General features: G+C 45.2%; 1 protein-coding gene across 3 annotated transcripts in view; it reads right to left on the bottom strand.

Annotated features, from left to right (window-relative positions):
* ARAP2 (ArfGAP with RhoGAP domain, ankyrin repeat and PH domain 2) overlaps positions 1-19700 on the bottom strand; it is a 158610-nt gene that overhangs the window by 71304 nt on the left and 67606 nt on the right. For all 3 annotated transcript variants that reach the window (XM_082238008.1, XM_082238007.1, XM_082238009.1), the window contains 4 exons: positions 5792-5907; positions 3441-3640; positions 1700-1785; positions 68-250 (listed from right to left, as the gene is read on the bottom strand). In XM_082238008.1, the coding sequence (XP_082094134.1) occupies positions 68-250; positions 1700-1785; positions 3441-3640; positions 5792-5907 (585 nt within the window). The remainder of the gene's footprint in view (positions 1-67; positions 251-1699; positions 1786-3440; positions 3641-5791; positions 5908-19700) is intronic.

The following is a 19700-nucleotide window of genomic DNA, read 5'->3' as shown; positions in this document are numbered from 1 at the left end:
ATATAAAGTCCACAGCCTCAAAAAAAGAGTAACTAGTCCCATATCCCAACATTTCTTCCAGATTTACCTGGTTTAATTCTTCTTTGGTTTTGTACAGCAAAGTGCTTTTTCTGAATCTTCCCTCTTTATATTTCTGTGTAATAAAAGTTAACCTCTGGTCTGTTGGGGCATCCATACGCAACTCCTCATCGGGCTGAATGTTTCCTTCCCAAAAGCTATTTGCCCTCTTATTCCCTATTACAATAAAAAGCTGGAGAAGGAAGAAAGCAAACTTAGTAAACATCTAACACTTTGCTGCCTTTCCATGACACCCAAAATCAGCTGCATGAGGTGGCTGTTTCACTCTGTCTAAACATGGGACTTGCTCTGCTGCTTCTCCTAGCCAAAGAGACTGTAATGGAGCCAAACCTCATCCTTGAGGATGGGGAAAGGGTGGTAGTTGCGTGGTAGAGCATGCAGAAAGTCCCAGGTGAATTTGCAACATCTCCAAGTGGGGCTATGGGAGAATCCCACCTGAAATTCTGGAGAACCACTACCAGACATTGTAGACAACCCAGAGCTATATGGAACAGTGTTCTGGCTCTGTGTAAAGGCAGCTTTCCCATGCTTTCTTAGCATCTTATTCAACAAAATCTTGTTCAGCAGTTCATGTGACTTCAGCAGGCACTCTCTGCACACATCATCAAGCACATCAGCAGAGCCATATGGCCTAGATATACACTTTAAAAAAATGAAACTCTCAGGAAGCTGAATTCTGTGCTGTGCCATGCATTCTGCAGCTTTCCTGTGCTCCTATCGAATCACATCATATGCATAGCCCTAGCAATATCCCAACACAGGATCCAAGGAAAATGATGAAATACTTAGAAGGTACAGATGAATTAAGGGGCATCTGTAGAAAACCAATTATGTACCCCAACATTCCTTACAGACTGACATTTTGCCATTCTGGAAACTGGAAAATGTGGGGAAATAAATTAAAGTATTATGTCAGTGAAGTTCTTTAGAAAACAACAGCAAAATCTAATAGCTTGGCATTAAGGAGAACTTTTCAAAGTACAGTGGTGCCTTGCAAGACAAAAATAATCCGTTCCGCGAGTCTCTTCGTCTTGCGGTTTTTTCGTCTTGCGAAGCAACCCTATTAGCGGCTTAGCGGATTAGCGCTATTAGCAGTTTAGCGGCTATTAAAGGCTTAGCCTTAGCGGCTAAAAGGCTATTAGCAGCTTAGCGGCTTAGAAAAAGGGGGGAGCGGGGAAAAAAGCAGAACACTCGCAAGACGTTTTCGTCTTGCAAAGCAAGCCCATAGGGAAAATCGTCTTGCGAAGCAGCTCAAAAACGGAAAACCCTTTCGTCTAGCGAGGCATTCGTCTTGCGGGGCACCACTGTACTGAAGTCAAAACGGCCTTCCTTTTTATGTTAATATATTTATCCCCACACTTTCTATTCTAAGAAATCTGGCCCAACACGGAAAAAAAAATCCTCACTACCATGGATCAATAAAAAGCAATAAAAGTTTTAAAAAATCAGCACGGAACTATGAAGCACAGCAGCATTTGTATCAAGTGGGAAGGGATTTCAAATTAATAGACAAATTCCTCAGGAGCATCATTACATGCCACGAAACTTCACAGTAAATGTTTACTTTTCCCACTGATAAGGCTCGTCTCTCCTATTCCCTTTCCGCCCTACTGTTTCCTACCTCAATGAGTTCATTACTCCAAATGCTGGCATCCATTTTGAGGCTTCGGACCTTCGAATCTCTGGGTCCTAAGGATCTGTGTTGCCCTGAGTCAAAATAACAAGATGTAGCATGTTTCAGGGTTAGAAATTAGGGACAGAACTTTGATAAACAGATAAAAGAAAAGAAAGGAGTGCGCCTACATCATGTGGCTTACAATATATGGCTGGTGGGCAAGATCCTGAACTCCTTCACCTGTGGATCATTTTGACAAGCAGGTTGTATCACCTGCTTGTCTATTACCTGACTTCACCATGTCATCAAGTAACCTATTTTTTCTTCACAATCTAGCTTGCAATCAAGCCATGCTGCAAAGGAACATTTGTCCTCAGCAAGGTGGATCGATTCAAGCAGGGATGTGAAGGAAAAATGGTCCTTTGAAGGGATCAATTGGATTAAAAAAAAACCTCAGCAGTGGCTTCAAGCTCCATTTTTACCAGGGGTCGGCCACACTCTATAGAGTTCCCAATGAGGAAGTCCAGAGTAGCCAATCCTAGGTGTTAAGTTGTGGGTGAACATATCAGACGACACAGCAATTCTTCAAACAGCTCTTCTTTATTCAGAGGCCAGAACAGAACTGAGCTGAAGAGCTCAGTCAGCCTGCTTATATAGAGCTCCAGAACAACATAACTGTAGCAACTTTCTAAAACTATCCAATCACTGAACGTCACTTTCGATCCTTCATTTGCATAACTATCTACAGTATCCCCCTGCTGGCCCAGGGTGAGAACTTCAGTACATAACACTAGGGAGTGCCCAAATTTAAAGGTGCTGAATACAAGCCCTGCTTGCAAGGGAAAAATCAAGAGCACACATTCCTTTGCAGCCACATCTTCACCTGTTTCACACCTGATGTCAAATATGACTTCAGGTGTAGGGCAGGTAGGCTTCATAAAATCATAGAGTTGGGAGGGACCTTATGGGAAATCTCAACTAAAGCATCCATGACAAATGGCCTTGACTTTGAAAAACAGTTTTATGGGCCAAACTACGATCCCTACTGGATGTAATTTTGCCCCTGGGCTGGAATTTCCCTATGCCTGATTCAACTGGTCTGTAGGTAAAAAGATAAAGAACCCCTGGAGGGTTAAGTCCAGTCAAAGGGGACTATGGGGTTGTGGCGCTCATCTTGCTTCAGGCCAAGGGAGCTGGTGTTTGTCCACAGACAGGTTTTCAGGTCATGTGGACAGCATGACTAAACCACTTCTGGCACAACGGGACACCGTGATGGAAACCAAAGCGCATGGAAACACTGTTTACCTTCCCACCGCAGCGGTACCTATTTATCTACTTGCACTGGTGTGCTTTCAAATTGCTAGGTTGGCAGGAACTGCAACAGAGCAACGGGAGCTCACTTCATCACAGGGATTTGAAACTTTTGATCAGCAAGCCCAAGAGGCTCAGTGGTTTAGACCACCCGCATCCCTGCTTTGATCTGTAAAACCCTTTAGGACTTTGGGAGTCATTACAGATCCCACATACTATCCCTACAAAGCTGTACAATAATTTCCCATATCATTTCATATGCTACACTTAAAAGGGATTTATCAAATATATCACAATTTTGAAAAATTAAACTGGGCTCTTGAAACTATAAAAGGATTAAAGCCTTTGTACTAAATCAGAAATAAATATGGCTGAGACACACCATGCCCTTTAAGGTAGGCATGTTGTCTGATGGAACACTCAGTTTCTTAATTACCTGCACACTTCTTACAAATGACAACACAGAGATTGATGGATGCCCAGTCAGGATCCGGTTCCTTGCAGTCAGCACAGGACCTGTTTGAGTCATTGAACCAGATCTTCTCAGCTACTTCATAGTCAGAGAGAGTTTCCGCAATAGACTGCTGTAGTGCTTCAATCCACGCCTGCTTCTCTTTTTCAGACTCTGCCGTAAAACTGAAACCCATTGACAAAGGGTCTTCCGATTAAATACAAAATAGATCAGGCCTATCTGTTTTACCAGCTATTAAGAGAAGTTAGCTGCATGAAGATGAGAGCTGAGCATCAAGATAATCAAATTAATGCACATTAAATGAATCTTAAAATAAAAACCCTGCTTTGCTTTCTTACCTCAGTTAGTATTTGCCAACTTATACTCATCACCCTTATATATCATGCTTACGACAATATTTTATTCACTTGTTAATTATGCTGTTTTAAATATGCATTTTATATTTGACTTCACTTAGCAATGTTTTTTTTAAAAAAATGGTTTTTTTAACTTTGTGTTAAATATGTATTCTGTAGTTGACCTCCTTTGTAATGTTTTGTTTTGAAATCTTTAAGATATTTTAATTTTCTGTTAATTATGTTGCTTTGACTGTATACTCTATATTTGACTTTCTTCAGATTGTTTTGTTGATGTTTTGTTGATGTTTTAATATTCTGTAAACCGCTTTGAGATTTTTCTTAAAAATAGAAACAGTGCAGAAATGAAATAAATAATAATAATATACAAAGGGTGTGGATTGGGTCTGTGAGGAAACCAAATAATGAGGCAAATTGGGGTGATTTGGAGTGCTTTCCCCACTCATGGAATCAAACTGTGATGTCAGGAAGCCTCCTCAGTGCAGATCTGGGTTTCCACAAAGCCTCATATGTTTCTGTGTTGCTTCTGTCCTTTCTGTCTTGTACACAGTCGTACCTTGAAGTGGTACCTTGAAGTCGAACGGAATCCGTTCTGAAAGTCCGTTCAACTTCCAAAATGTCCAGAAGCCGTGTCAAACATTCAGATTCCAAAGAATGTTTGCAAACCAGAACACTCACTTCTGGGTTTGCAGTGTTCAGGAGCCAAAACATTTGACTTGCAAGGCATTCAGGATACAAGGTACGACTGTACCTCTATCCTCTTCTATATCTACGCTTTCCAAGAAGTGAAGTTGTCTAAAATATTGCCTGTACACTTAGGAGTTCTGGATTTATTTCCTTTTGTCAAAACACAGCAGAGGACTTAAACAAAACAAAACAAAAAGCCAAAAGATTCATTTAAAAATAATAATTCCTATCCTGCCGTTTCAACAAAAGCAAACAAAAAGCAAAACAGAGTTCTGAATTCTACAGGCAGCATCCTAGACAGCCTCGTGCTGGAAGTCTCATTACAGCTCTAGAATCCCTTACCACTCGGAGATTGGGATGGCATGCAACACTATTCTTGTGTTATAGAACAGGGTTGCCATACATCCTGGAATTCCTGGGCATGTCCTCTTTTGGGGCTACTACATGCCCATCTAGGGGGAATTAAACATTTTAAAGCAAACGTCCTGGATTTGGGGCTTAATAAAAATAATTGTGTGCATGGGCAGCTCTGGTTCAAGATTGAACTCTGCCGTGGAGGACCCGGGCTCTGGTTCAGGCGACCCGGGTTCTGGCGTGGCGGCTTCAGCTTGGTGGTAGGGGGCCATCAGGCGACTGCCCTGAAAAAGCTCAACAACTTTTTATGTCCAGGTTTTTACCCTCTTGAAATATGGCAACCCTATGCGACAACAGCTGCACAGATGTTACTAGCCCAAAGATGGAAGGAAGAAACAATGCGGGAGAGGGAAGAATGGCAAACCAACTTGATGGACCACGCTGAAATGGCAAAATTAACTGGGAAGCTCGGAAACCAAGAAGACAAGAACTTTAAAAAAAAAATGGGGGGAAATTTTAATAGATCTATGTGACCATTGTAAACAGATGAAAACATTAGCAGGATTTTAACCACATTTGTAAAGTAACAAAAACTAGGGCTAATTTAGAGGGACAAAATATTTGGATAATGAATTGATATGCAGGTGTAAATATTAGCATTAGGACTCATGGAGGGGGTGGGAGGAAGTCGTGAGATTCAGAGTAATCTCTGTATATGGACTTAAAAATGATTTTGTTATATTTTGTTTATTTTTAAAAAGCAAACAAAAATTATTATTATTATTTTTAAAAAGAAATATGGCAACCCTACTACAGAATAATAATAATACTTCATGTAGGTGGTTTCAAAGGTTCTCAATAATAGTTTCCACAATTATTTACATTTGCATTATCAAAACAAGTGTTCCAGGGACTTACCTAAAGCTCTTGTAAGGTGTGATTATTTCGAAAGATTGTTTGGCTGTGCGGTCTACCTGTCTCACATTGGCTACGTTCATGGGGATTATAGTGATGCCATATCCAAGTTTAAAATCCTAGAAATGGGTGTGGAGAAGAAACACACAATTATGAAACGGCATATAATAGCTTTTAATAACAGTGATTTACAAAAAATGAGGGAAGACAGTATTTGCTCATTCAGCCCCAGGGGACCTTGCTTGTCTTCCTGGGAAACACCTGTATCAAAGATCAATTCATTGGGAAGACAAGGAGGAAGCTGTTGTGATTCCCTTCAGGACTGGATCCATTGAGCTATAAAACTAGGGTTGCCATACGTCCAGAATTTCGTGGAAATTCATCCTTCGCAAAGAGCCTCCGGGCGGAAATCGCTGGAATGTCTGGGGAAATCGGGTCGCAGCCCATGTCGGTAGTGTAGATTTTGGTGATTTTTGTTTAAAATAGCCCAGAAACTTTTTTTTGCTCAACAACTTTGCCAAAAACAAAGTCAAAAACGTTTGTGTCCAGATTTTCACTTTTTGAAATATGGCAACCCAAATAAAACACACAGCTCAGATAGTGTGCCGGGCCAACATGGGTGAGCCAATCTCAGTTTGTTGACCCTGAAAGACTACATCAAGTCTCGCCTCTGGAGTCACCATGAGGGTGCCACCTTCTTCTTTGAGCTTAATTTGAGTACCATTTATGTAATATATTCATACACTGTGTAATATTTAAGGCGGCCTGTAGCTGGTTTACAAATAACAGAGGCAATATGTACAATATAACAAGGAATGAAACAGTGAAATTCTAATATAATATATTGCAATAAAACAATAACCCTCCCCCCCCCCCAAAAAATAGCAGCACATTCTGAAACATATTTTGAATCGGGGACTTTTTGCTGTCTTAGTTCTTAAAAAGAAAAAGGGGGGAAAGCTATGGTCTTATGTCGGGAGGTGGGGTAGCCTAATTGATGGTTGGTTTTGCTCAGGCATAGGCAAATTTGGCCCTCCAGATGTTTTGGGACTACAACTCCCATCATCCCTAGCTAACAGGACCAGTGGTCATGGACGATGGGAACTGTAGTCCCAAAACATCTGGAGGGCTGAGTTTGCCTACACCTGATTTTGCTATTGCTTCGATGCATTTATTGTACTTTTACGGAATGCTTCATTTTGTATTAGGAAGCATTTTCATTTGTTAATGGCTTGTTATTGACATGAGGTGCTTTGAGTTCAACTTGATTGCTGGGGAAGCTGCATATAAATATTAAATCAGCTCAGATGTATCTCAGTTGCCAAGCTACCCTTGTCTATGTATGACTGCAGCTACCAGCCACTGAGGCCACCTGGGCCTCATGTGTCAATGCAGAATTAAAAAGTACCCTCATATTAAACACTTGATCCTTCAAGGAGAGTGTTGCCCCATCTAGAACAGAATGTCTACCCACATCTTGTAAAAGTAAAGGGACCCATGACCATTAGGTCCAGTCGTGACCGACTCTGAGGTTGCTCTGAGGTGCTCATCTCGCTTTATTGGCCGAGGGAGCCGGCGTACAGCTTCCGGGTCATGTGGTCAGCACGACTAAGCCGCTTCTGGCAAACCAGAGCAGCACAAGGAAATGCCATTTACCTTCCCGCTGGAGTGATACCTATTTATCTACTTTCGAACTGCTAGGTTGGCAAGAGCAGGGACCGAGCAATGGGAGCTCACCCCGTCGAGGGGATTCGAACCGCTGACCTTCTGATCAGCAAGTTCTAGGCTCTGTGGTTTAACCCACAGCACCACCAATGTCCCACCCACATCTTACACACCCCTATAAATCTTTTGTACTCAAAGGAAATTCAGAGAATTAAGCACACAGCATCCTGGAAAGCTTATGTAAACTAGGTCTCAGACCATAAGTCTCCTAAGGCTGGTGTTCTTCAACCCCCAACAATTGTTGCAAAGTAGGTATGCAAAATTTTCAGTCTGGGAATCCTCTTCATTACTTCCATTCATCACTTTGGGTCATTTTTCCATTTCCTTTTCTCTGTTGCTAGTCCTCACTCACTTTTATGACTCCAATAAAACTCTCTCCTTTTGCCTTCATTTATTTCTTAAATCAATGGCGATCCACCTGATGTATCTGCTCTGGTACAACGCAACGATTTCTCTGGAGACTCCATAGAGGCTTATTAATCCACTCCTATCAGTCGTATGGGTGGAGAATCAGCACTATAATCACCTGTCAGCTTGGGCTTGGCAGCACATTATGTAGCAATGATGTGTACGCTAAGAGGAGGGTAAACCAGACGTAATATATAGACTCGGTCAAACTAGAAACTATGAAGAAAGGCAGAAAGTTCCTGGGATATTTAACCACAATCTAAGCCCATCATCCCTAGCTAACAAGACCAGATTTCCATCTTCCAAGCCAGAAAAGCAAATGGTTTGGGGTGATGGGAGATGTAGTCTGAAGGGCCACATTATTGCATAGGTAAGATAAGACAGGCAAAAGTAAACTACCGTATTTTTTGCTCTATAAGACTCACTTTTTCCCTCCTAAAAAGTAAGGGAAAATGTTTGTGCGTCTTATGGAGCGAATGCAGACTGCACAGCTATCCTAGAAGCCAGAACAGCAACAGGGATTGCTGCTTTCACTGTGCAGCAATCCCACTTGCTGTTCTGGCTTCTGAGATTCAGAATATATTTTTTTCTTGTTTTCCTCCTCCAAAAACTAGGTGCATCTTGTCGTCTGGTGCATCTTATAGAGCGAAAAATACGGTATATAAGATAGCTGAATACTTTAGCTGGAGATCACTAGAGGACTTCTAACAATCAAAGGAATAGGAAATTGTTAAGTTATAGCATCATTTATTTCCTCTGCTTTTCTGGCACACTGCAACATGAATGATCTCAGGATTTTATCCCTTTGCATTTATGATCTGGCACAGGGATGACCTACTGGTTCCCTGTAGACCAGAACCAGCCTCCACAGTAATCATATCCGGTCCCTGCAACTCACTCCAAGCTTGGATCAAGATACACAGTAAACATCTCTCCACAACTTGCCAAGAACTGTCAATCACTGTCTCTGGCTCCATTTACCATTGGCCTCTTTGCCTTCTGCCCTGCCAGACTCAATGGGAACCAGCCACCATGGTGGACCAATTGTCAGAATCAATGTAAGATGTTTCCTAATAAGCTATTAGAAGCAATTTCACTTGTCTTTAAGCAACATCTTTATATAACTATCATTATGCAATTATTCCACAGACTACTGTGAACGCTACTAGATTATCTACAAGATTAAACTGTTTTCAGAGCATGGGACTTGAAAACACAGTTGTGGGGGCCATTCCAAGAAAACAACACCCACCCTATGATGAAAAATATGTATTTCATAGGCTCAGTGTTCTTTTTTTCCTTGTTTTTTCCAATATACAGCAAGAAAACATCACATTTTATCTCACTACTCACATTTCAGGGTGAAGAGAGCTGCAAACTTTGGCTTTAAAAAGCCAAATCTATGGCATATTTTCTGTAATTCCTTTTTTTAAAAAAATACATGTTAACTTTGCAGTTTATACTTTTAGCCAGGGCTTTTTATTTAGCTGGAACTCACCAGCACCTCTCAGGTGGGCACCATTGCCATTATAAGAGAACGAGGGAGGCATTTGTGGTGTGTTCCAGAACCTTTTTTTCTAGAAAAATAGCACTGCTTTTAGCTCTCACACTGCAGTATCTTTTAGATTTTGACCACCAGTAGTAACCATTGCACAAATCTCATGCAACTCTGAGATCAAATTGGAACTAGAGGTTTTCCAGTACACAGGTCACACATTTAAACAGTACCCTATACCAGCTATCAGGCACAAGCCAAAAGTTAAGGTTAAAAGTGAACAGAATTCTCTGGAGTGATGAGGATACTAAACAATAACAGAGGAAACACAAACATATAGAACATAGTACAGTGGTACCTCAGGTTAAGTACTTAATTCGTTCCGGAGGTCCGTTCTTAACCTGAAACTGTTCTTAACCTGAAGCACCACTTTAGCTAATGAGGCCTCCTGCTGCTGCCGCGCTGCCGGAGCACAATTTCTGTTCTCATTCTGAAGCAAAGTTCTTAACCTGAGGTACTATTTCTGGGTTAGCGGAGTCTGTAATCTGAAGCGTATGTAACCTGAAGCGTATGTAACCCGAGTTACCACTGTAATCATGTTTACTTCAAAAATAACAGAGTACAGTTGCAGCCTGCAGCTCCTGCAGCCAATCAGAAGCCCCGTCAGACGTTTGGCATCCAAAAGAAGATTCAAAAGCCGGAACACTCACTTCTGGGTTTTGATCGGGAGCCGATTTGTTTGGGAGCCAAGGCATTTGAGATCCAAGGTACAACTGTATTTCAAGAAGTTTGTTTCGAGGAAGACGGAAGACAGTACGTTAAGAGGCACACTTGACACTCCACAGATCAAGTACACAGTATGCAAATCAGTTGTCTTGCAAACATCCCAAATAATCTCACATAAGCAATATAAGCAGAAGTGGATAACAACAGCCAAACTAGATAGCACACAGCAAGAAGGGCAACATACCGACGCAATCAAACAATCCCCATTTGCACAACAAGAGTGCAATTCCCTCTCAGCTGGGCTTCTCTAGTACAGGAGCTGAACACCATAATAATTAAATGGAGCTTATTCAGAATTTCACACCCTGGTGACTAATGGACTCCAGCAATTGTGATCACATTACGTCCCCAGCTCTGTTCATTTATATTCAGATGTCTGAAGAGTCAATATCAATGACTGGCATTTGCTTAACAGCTAGCAATAATGAAAAGATTACAGAATCAAAGACCCATGAAAAGAGTCATTCCGTCCAGCCCTGTCATTTTGACAAACCCCAAGATGTTCATCCCACCGGGCATTCATGCTGGTTGTTTAGAACAACCTCAATCAAGGTCATGATCTCTTCGGGTATGTCAGGGGAAAAGGGGAAATAAGCTCTCTGACACTCCTGTGAAATTTTCATGGATAACCGCAACCAGCACCGCAGCAAATTTGTTTTATGTCTGAGCTGCATTTAGCCATTTCATTATTCCAGTCGCATAGAAGAAGAAGAAGAAGAAGAAGAAGAAGAAGAAGAGGAGGAGGAGGAGGAGTTTGGATTTGATATCCCGCCTTTCACTCCCCTTCAGGAGTCTCAAAGCGGCTAACATTCTCCTTTCCCTTCCTCCCCCACAACAAACACTCTGTGAGGTGAGTGGGGCTGAGAGACTTCACAGAAGTGTGACTGGCCCAAGGTCACCCAGCAGCTGCATGTGGAGGAGCGGAGACATGAACCCGGTTTCCCAGATTACGTGACTACCGCTCTTAACCACTACACCACACTGGCTCTCACCACACATAGGGCATTTCAGCTCCCTCCTTCCAGCAGCACCCCGGAAAATCACCCCAGGATTCAGGGGAAATGCAAGGGGATGGCAACAGAAGAGGAAATTTACACCCTTTCTCAGTGCTTCTGTAGAAAAGCTGTGTGTCCTGCTCCTCCTTGGATCCTTGGCAGACTCCAGCAGCCTTGTTCGTCTGTTTACCAATTAGCATTCCCTTAACAAAACTATTATATCTGTCTCATAGCAACATGAGTCATGAAATCAGTTCCTTCAGGCCTCATTTGCTTGGTTCCTCTGCATCAAAACTCCTCAAATTTCTCTTAATCATCTGCTAATGTTGTCCTCAAAAACAAGCCCAAGGTCTAAAACTGGACCAAACAGAATGGGACTTGCCACTTCTGAAAATGTATCAAACTCCATCGCTTCCCTTCCACTTGTCCTTCCTCCTTCCAGGATTGTAACCCTCAAAATGCATCTGGCTAAGCTGTCATTTTGATTATTCCATGCATCTCCTGTCTGGCCTCCATCCTTGTTGCTTCTCTAGTCGATCAAGTACACAGCTGCTAATGGCAAGTCCCTGTCCTCCTCTCCCCATTCACTTGCTCCCTGCTTCTTTTTCCTGCTGCCAATCAAATGGAGGCTTCTCACTCTCAAGAACCTCTTGCGGGGAGAGGAAGGGAGAGTTTTAAGATGGCAATGCTTTATTTTTAAAAAGAAATGTTTGTCACTATTTGAACATGAAGAGAACTTTCTTAGTCAGCTTAATCAACAAGCATAAATTGAACAAAATCTTGTGGCACTTTAAAGATGGGAAGCTGTGGACCTTCAGAAGTTGTTGGACTCCATCTCCCATGAGCCCCAGCCAACACTCAAGAGATGTTGGGGCCACTGAAGTCCAACAACATATGCAGGGCCATCCATAGGTTCCTCATCCCACAAATCAATTGTGACATATGGCTTTACGGGTCAGGGCCCACCTAAGTAGTGGCCAAAACCAAGAAACACTTGGCATAATATTACGAGGCATTACTTTTTAGCATGAGAACCCTTTAACAACATCATGCGCATGTTTGCAAATCCACAGTAGATAGTAAAAGCCAAAGTGAAAATCTCAGTGAATGGTTAGGCCTATATGGGAAAACATAGTCACTTAGGTAAGTCAGTCCCATGTTGCTCAGGGCTATATATGTCAGCAACATCACCTTGAACTTGACCCAGTAGGAAGTTGGCAGCCAGTGAAATGCTTTAAGCAGCAGCATCACATGTTTGTGGTTGTCTGATCCAATCAGTGGCCACACAACTGGGTTCTGCACCACTATTCTGGATCAACACCAAGGAAAGCCCCCCATGAGTGGCTTGTTGTAATCCAGTCTTGAGGTTGGCAATGCCCAAGTCACAGTGGAAAGCCTTTCCTGGTCTAGGAAAGGCTGTATCTGGTGCAGCAGGTGAAAAGGCTGCTTGCCACTGGGGGCATTGGGGTCTTCAGTGACAAGGATGAAACATGGATCACCCCCGGAGTACATACTTCATCCTTTGGAAGGAGTGCAGCCCCATGCAGAAAAGACAATTTGCCTAACTCCCAGGCCCAGGAATCACCCGTCCACAAGACCTCCTTCTTGTCAGGATTAGGATTCATATTATTGACTCTTGTCCAAGTCACCACTGAATCCAGGAACTCATCCAAGGCCACATCCAATTCAAACATAACTGAGAAACAGAGCTAGGTGTCAGCATGCAAATGAACAAGTGCTCCAAATCTCTTGGTGCCTGTTCACTGACCCCATTAATAACATGCCTAATATGATTTTTCAAGCACAGAACCTTGTAAAAAAATTAAAGCTTATATTTTAAACCCTTATGCTAATTAGTAATTAACCTAAAAGGTAAAGGTACCCCTGCCCGAACGGGCCAGTCTTGACAGACTCTGGGGTTTGTGCGCCCATCTCACTCAAGAGGCCGGGGGCCAGCGCTGTCCGGAGACACTTCCGGGTCACGTGGCTAGCGTGACAAAGCTGCATCTGGCGAGCCAGCGCAGCACACGGAACACCGTTTACCTTCCCGCTGGTAAGCGGTACCTATTTATCTACTTGCACCCGGGGGTGCTTTCGAACTGCTAGGTTGGCAGGCGCTGGGACCGAGCAGCGGGAGCGCACCCCGCCGCGGGGATTCGAACCGCCGACCTTTCGATCGGCAAGCCCTAGGCGCTGAGGCTTTAACCCACAGCGCCACCCACGTCCCTAGTAATTAACCTAGAACTGATTATCTCCAAATCTGGAAGAGCTGTGTATAGCTATTAACCAAATGAAAAACAACAAAGCCAGCAGACCTGATGGGATACCTGCCAAAGTCTTCAAAGTGGGCGGAATTGAACTTACACAACAACTTCACAAGCTCATTGGGGGAAAAATCTGGGAGAGAGAGGAGATCCCAGTAGACTTTAGGGATGCCAAAATTATCAATCTCTCTTTTTTTTAAAAAAAGTGACTGTGTAAACTATCAAGACATCTCTTTACTAGCTGCAGCCAGAAAAATTCTTACAAGGATATTAGCTAACCATCTCCTAACAATCTCCAAGGCTACCCTTCCTGAATCCCAAAATGGTTTTCGACCTTCTAGGGGGACAGTGGACATGATTTTCACCACTCGACAGCTTCAGGAAAAATGCAGAGAGCAAAACCAATCCCTGTATATGGTGTTTGACCTGACTAAGGCCTTCGACACTGTAAATCGTAATGCCCTGTGGACTGTCCTTCTGAAAATTGGCTGCCCAGATAAATCTTTGAACATCCTTCGGCTCCTCCATAATACTACAGCAACAATCGCGGATAACAATGGATCTCAATATGAACCATTCACAGTGGAATCAGGTGTTAAACAGAGTTGTGTTATCGCCCCAACTCTATCTATTATTTTCATTGCCATGATCCTACACTTTGTCGAAGAGAAACTCCCCACTGGAGTACAAATCATATACTGAACAGATGGAAAGCTCTTCAATCTGAGCAGGCTGAAAGCAAAGAGTTAGATTACCATAACTTCCGTCATAGAGTTTCAGTATGCTGATGACAACGGAGTGTGCACACACTCAGAGGATGCCCTTCAAACCATCCTAAATATCTTTCGCAGAAGCTTACGAAAGCTTGGCCTATCGCTCAACATCCAAAAAAACAAAGTGCTTCACCAACAAGCACAAAACAACCCCTCTGCAGTGCCACATATCCAACTCAATGGTGTAACATTGGAAAGTGTCAATCACTTTTCCTACCTGGGCAGTTATCTTTCCACAAGGGCAGATATTGATGCCAAAATCCAGCATCGCCTGAGCTCTGAAAGTGCAGCTTTCTCCCAATTGAAGTGCAGAGTGTTTGAGGACAGGGACATTCACAGGGAAACCAAAATGCTTGGTTACAAAGCTATTGTACTACCAACCTTACTGTATGCTTGTGAAACATGGACCACTTATAAATACCATCTCCAACTCCTTGAAAGATTCCATCAAGGGTGTCTCCAAAAAAAATTACAAATCACTTGGGAAGACCAGCGAACAAATGCCAGTGTACAGGAAGAAGCAAAGATCACCAATGTTGAAGTGATGATTCTTCAACATCAACATAGTTGGATTGGTATCAAGGGGATGATTAGCTGCTTGTGCTCAAAAGGGTGCCCCTTCAGAGTTTGTGCGGCCCACAAACCTCTGTGTGTGACAGAGCTCCTCAGACATGTCTGCTCTAGTCACTGTTAGAGTCCGACAGTGGCTGTTTGCGGAAACCCCTCCAACAAAGAAGTTCCTTAACGGAAACACGTCTCCTGGACTCACGACGTGACAGCTTCCGACGAAGCATGGGTCTCCCTGCAATTGCTTCTGACACCTCCCCACTATTTTCACTGGACGTGTCTCTCACCCCTTTCTCCCCCCTGCTTCCTGCCTGCGTTGCTGCATCTCTCTCAGTATCCCTGAGACCCTCCTCCCGAGACCCCGCGCTCCCCCTGCTGGTCCCTGCTTTGGCTGTTGAGTCTCTCCCAGTCTCTGGGAGCCCTATCACCTCCTTTCCCTCTGATGTCAGTTCCCTGACATCCACCTCCCCTCCAGGGCCCCCTTCCCCCCCGCCCCCTCCCTCTCCTCTGGGCGGTGAGGATCTGAAACCCCGAAACGAATCCTCTTCATCTTCCGACGTCTCGAACATCTCCCTCCATCGGTCTTTGTTCCGACTCGCTGAATCCTCCTCCACCTCGGAATCAGAGAACCCCTCCAACTCCTCTTCTTCGTCTGTGGTGGCGAAGTATTCCCTCCGGAACCTCGCCACTGGCTGGGGTTTTCGAGGGAATCTCTGATGAAAAGTTTCAATTAGAACCTCGTCATCTACATCCTCTGCCCTGACCCAGGTGTTTTCCGACTCCGGTTCCCCTTCCCACATTACCAAATACTCTACTTGCTCTCCCCTCCACCTGGAATCTAGGATCTCCGCTGCATGGTAACTGTGTTCTTTTTCCTCCATCGCTGGTCCCCTATTGACCCTCCCCTCTCTGTCCCCTATATACGGTGACAGCAACGATCTGTGGAACACTGGGTGCAACTTCATGTGGTTCGGTAACCGGAGTCTGAAAGCCACTGGGTTGACCTGTTGCGTGACTTCAAATGGGCCCAGTCTTTTGGGTCTTAACTTCTTACAACCTCCTTTAAATGGTAACCCTTGGGTGGACAGCCACACCTGGTCTCCCACCCTAATGCTTTCCCCTTCCCTTCTGGTCTTGTCTGCCTGCCTCTTATATTCCTCCTTCGCCCGGTTTAAATTAAGTTGGAGTTGGCGATGGATCGCTTCCATTTCTTCAACGAACTGTTCTGCTGCTGGAACGCTCCAGTTCTCCCCCTCCCCCCCTGGGAAGGCTCGGGGATGACACCCGTGATTGGCCAAAAAAGGGCTCATCCCCGTGGACACGTTCTCTGCATTGTTGTAAGCAAATTCTGCCAACGCCAGCTTCTCCACCCAATCATTCTCTCTGTCATTAACATAACACCTCAAATATTGCTGGAGGACACCATTAGCTCTTTCCGCCTGCCCGTTGGTTTCTGGATGACGGGCAGTAGAGAAATTAACCTCTACCTGCAGTAAGCTCATGAGCTTCCTCCAGAACCTGGAAGTAAATTGTTTCCCTCGGTCCGAAACCACCCTCAAGGGGGCGCCATGCAACCTAAACACATTTTCCACAAACAATTTGGCGGTTTCTTCTGCTGTGACCGCATGTGAGCAGGCTATAAAGTGGGCCATCTTGGTTAACAGATCTACCACCACCATAATGGCTGTTTTCCCTTTGGACCTGGGCAGATCAGTCATAAAATCTATTGCCACTGCCTCCCACGGTCTTTCCGGCGTGGGTAGTGGTTCTAATAAACCTGCCGGTGCCCGCCTCTCCCCCTTGGCTCGTTGGCATCGGTCACACCCTCTCACATATTCACGCACATCTTCCCTGACCTTGGGCCACCAGAATTCCCTGGTAACCAGCCACATGGTTTTGTGTTGCCCAAAATGCCCTGCTGTGGGGTTATCGTGCAGTTGCTTGAGTACCTTTTCCCTCAATTCCCCTTCAGGTATGTATAACGCTCCCTTGTAGTACAACGCCCCATTTCTCTCCTCAAAACCCCCGGGTTTGTCTCCCTCCCTCCTAAGACTCATGAGTTTGTCCTGGGCGTATTCATCCTGCCCCGTTCCCTCTACCAGTTCCCTTTGCCCCACCAATGCCGCCCCACACACCCAGCGGTCCTCGGGAATGACATGGGTCTCTTCGGGTACACCCTCTCCCTCCAAATATTCAGGTTTGCGTGAGAGAGCGTCCGCCCTAACGTTCTCCGGGCCTGGTACGTAACAAATCTCAAAGTTAAATTTGGAGAACTCCTGGGCCCATCTCAACTGCCGTTGGTTGAGCACTCGCGCAGTTCTCCAATACTCTAGATTCTTATGGTCCGTGCACACTTGCACCTTCTGTTGTGCACCAATTAGTAGGTGCCTCCATCTCCGGAAGGCCTCATAAATTGCAAGAAGTTCCCGGTCGTACACCGTGTAGTTCCTCTCAGACTTGTTCAGCTTCCGCGAAAAGAAGGCACACGGTCGCCACTCAGACCCCTCCTTCCCCGGCTGCAGAAGAAGCACCGCCCCTATAGCTCTGTCCGACGCGTCTGTTTCGACCCTCAGCTTTTTTTGTAAATCCACATGTAGAAGTTGTTCGCCAGAGGCGAAGGCCCTTTTCAGTTCCTCAAACGCTCGCTCCGCCTCCCCCGTCCAAACAAACTTCTTTTTGCTGCTGAGACAGTCCGTGATGGGCGCCGTCAGGTGGGCGAAGTTGCGGATGAACTTACGATAAAAGTTTCCAAACCCTAGGAACCTCTGCACATCCTTCTTGGTCTTGGGTGTTTTCCATTCCAGCACCGCTTGAACCTTGCCGGGATCCATGGCCAACCCCTTATCTGACAAGCGGTACCCCAGGAATTCCACCTCCTTGGTATGAAACTGACACTTCTCCAGTTTCACCCACAGTCTGTTGGCTTGCAGCCTGCTCAACACTTCTCTAACGTCTCTCACATGTTGCTCCTCATTCTCCGAATACACCAACACGTCATCTAAGAAGGCCACGCAATTCTTGTAGAGCAAAGGCCCCAGTACGTGGTTCATGAAAGCTTGAAAACACGCGGAGCCTGTTTGTAATCCAAAAGGCATAACTAAGTATTCAAATGCCCCCAAAGGGGTGAACATGGTGGTCTTCCATTCATCCCCTTTCCTTATACGTATCAGGTTGTACGCCCCCCTTAGGTCCAGCTTTGTAAAAATCTTTCCCTTCCGCACCCTGGTCAAAATATCATCAATCCTGGGCATAGGAAAAGCCGCCGGCTCTGTCACTGCATTTAGGGCCCGAAAGTCACATACCAGTCTCGGCTTGTCCGTGTTTTTTTTATCCACAAAAAACACTGGGCTACCCCCCGCTGCTTTGGACTCTCTGATGAAGCCCCTCTTCAGGTTCTTGTCAATGAACGCTCGCAACTCCTGCATTTCCCTGTCTGACATGGCATACAACTTGCCTACAGGAAGCTGTGCTCCAGGGAGTAAATTGATCTGGCAATCAAAGGGTCTATGCGGAGGTAGTTGGTCAGCTTCCTTCTCGCTGAACACGTCGCTGAGATCAGCATACTGTGGTGGCACCTTTCCCTTCTCCACTACTTCAGTCCCTGCCAGGGTGGCTTGGGCCCCTGCTGACCCCTTTTCCCCCCTGCAGTGTTCTAAGCAATGTGCGGAACCGAAGGAAACCACTCTTTGATGCCAGCCCACCAGCGGATCATGTAGGGCTAGCCAGCTCATTCCCAAAATAATGGGAGCACCTCCCAAGGTGGCCACATTGAAAGCTATCAGTTCTGTGTGCCTTGCCACCCTCATTATCATTGGGATGGTCTGCAAGCTGACTCCTCCTCCCAACAGTTCCCTGCCATCAATCGTGGTCACCTGCAGGGGGTTGCTTAAAGGGATAGTCTGTATCTGGTGTTCAGCAGCAAACTCCTTGCTCATAAAATTGCAGGAGCTGCCTGAGTCCAACAGTGCCTTTATTTTTAGGGGGTGTCCATTTTGCAGCTCTAGCGACACTTCAATCACTAGGGCCGGTCGAGGAGCTTCTGGCACTGGCACTTGGGGAAGGGGCACTTTCACTGCTCTTTGGCCTGGCTGCAGTGCCCTGATGGCAACCAGGCGTTGACTTTTACCTGCTCCGTTTCTCCCTGCTCTTTCCCCTCAACAGCCCCCACCATTCCTTGCCATTCCTTCCTCTGGGGGCAGACTCTGGCAAAGTGGCCTGGCTGTTGGCAGAGATAGCATTTCCGGGCTCCCTTTCCCTCCTTCTTCGCCCCCTCACTGGGCTTTGAAACTGCGCGCGCGCGGGCTGTTCCGATTTCCATCGGCTCTGCCGGCGGGAAAGCTGGCTCAGGAATGTCTGGAATGCGTAACTCCTTCCAACGTTCCCCTCTTCCTTCCCGCCTCTCTAAGGCTCTTGCCTCCTGGCGCGCTCCAATGGTCAGCGCAGATTTGGTCAGCTGATCCATAGACACCGCCCTGGGGCTCCTGGCTAGCTCGTCTTTCACAGCTGAAGAAAGACCTTCTTCAAATAGCATCTGAATGGGTGCTGCCGATAAATCCCACCCCAATCTGTGAATCAGCATGGTAAATTCAGTCCAGTACTCACGGACAGATCTGCTTCCCTGCTTGCAAGCCATTAACTGTCTGCGCACCAACCCTTCCTCAACGTCGCTGGAAAACATGATATCCATTGCACGAAAAAATTTCATAGTGTCCTTTAGGATATCGTTGTGCGTTGCCATCAGGGGTCGAACCCAGTCCCGCGCGCCCTTCTCAAGATGCCCAATTACAAAAGCAACTCGAGATTCCTCATCAGGGAACTCATCAAACTGGACATTCAGGGCATATTGCATTTCAGTCCTAAAGGCATGGTAATCCTTGGGGTCCCCCCCAAACTTCTGCA

Source organism: Podarcis vaucheri (genome assembly GCF_965113315.1).
Source record: "Podarcis vaucheri genome assembly, chromosome: 9".
Classification (NCBI taxonomy): Eukaryota; Metazoa; Chordata; class Lepidosauria; order Squamata; family Lacertidae; genus Podarcis; species Podarcis vaucheri.
This window is presented reverse-complemented; position numbering and strand designations above follow the sequence as displayed.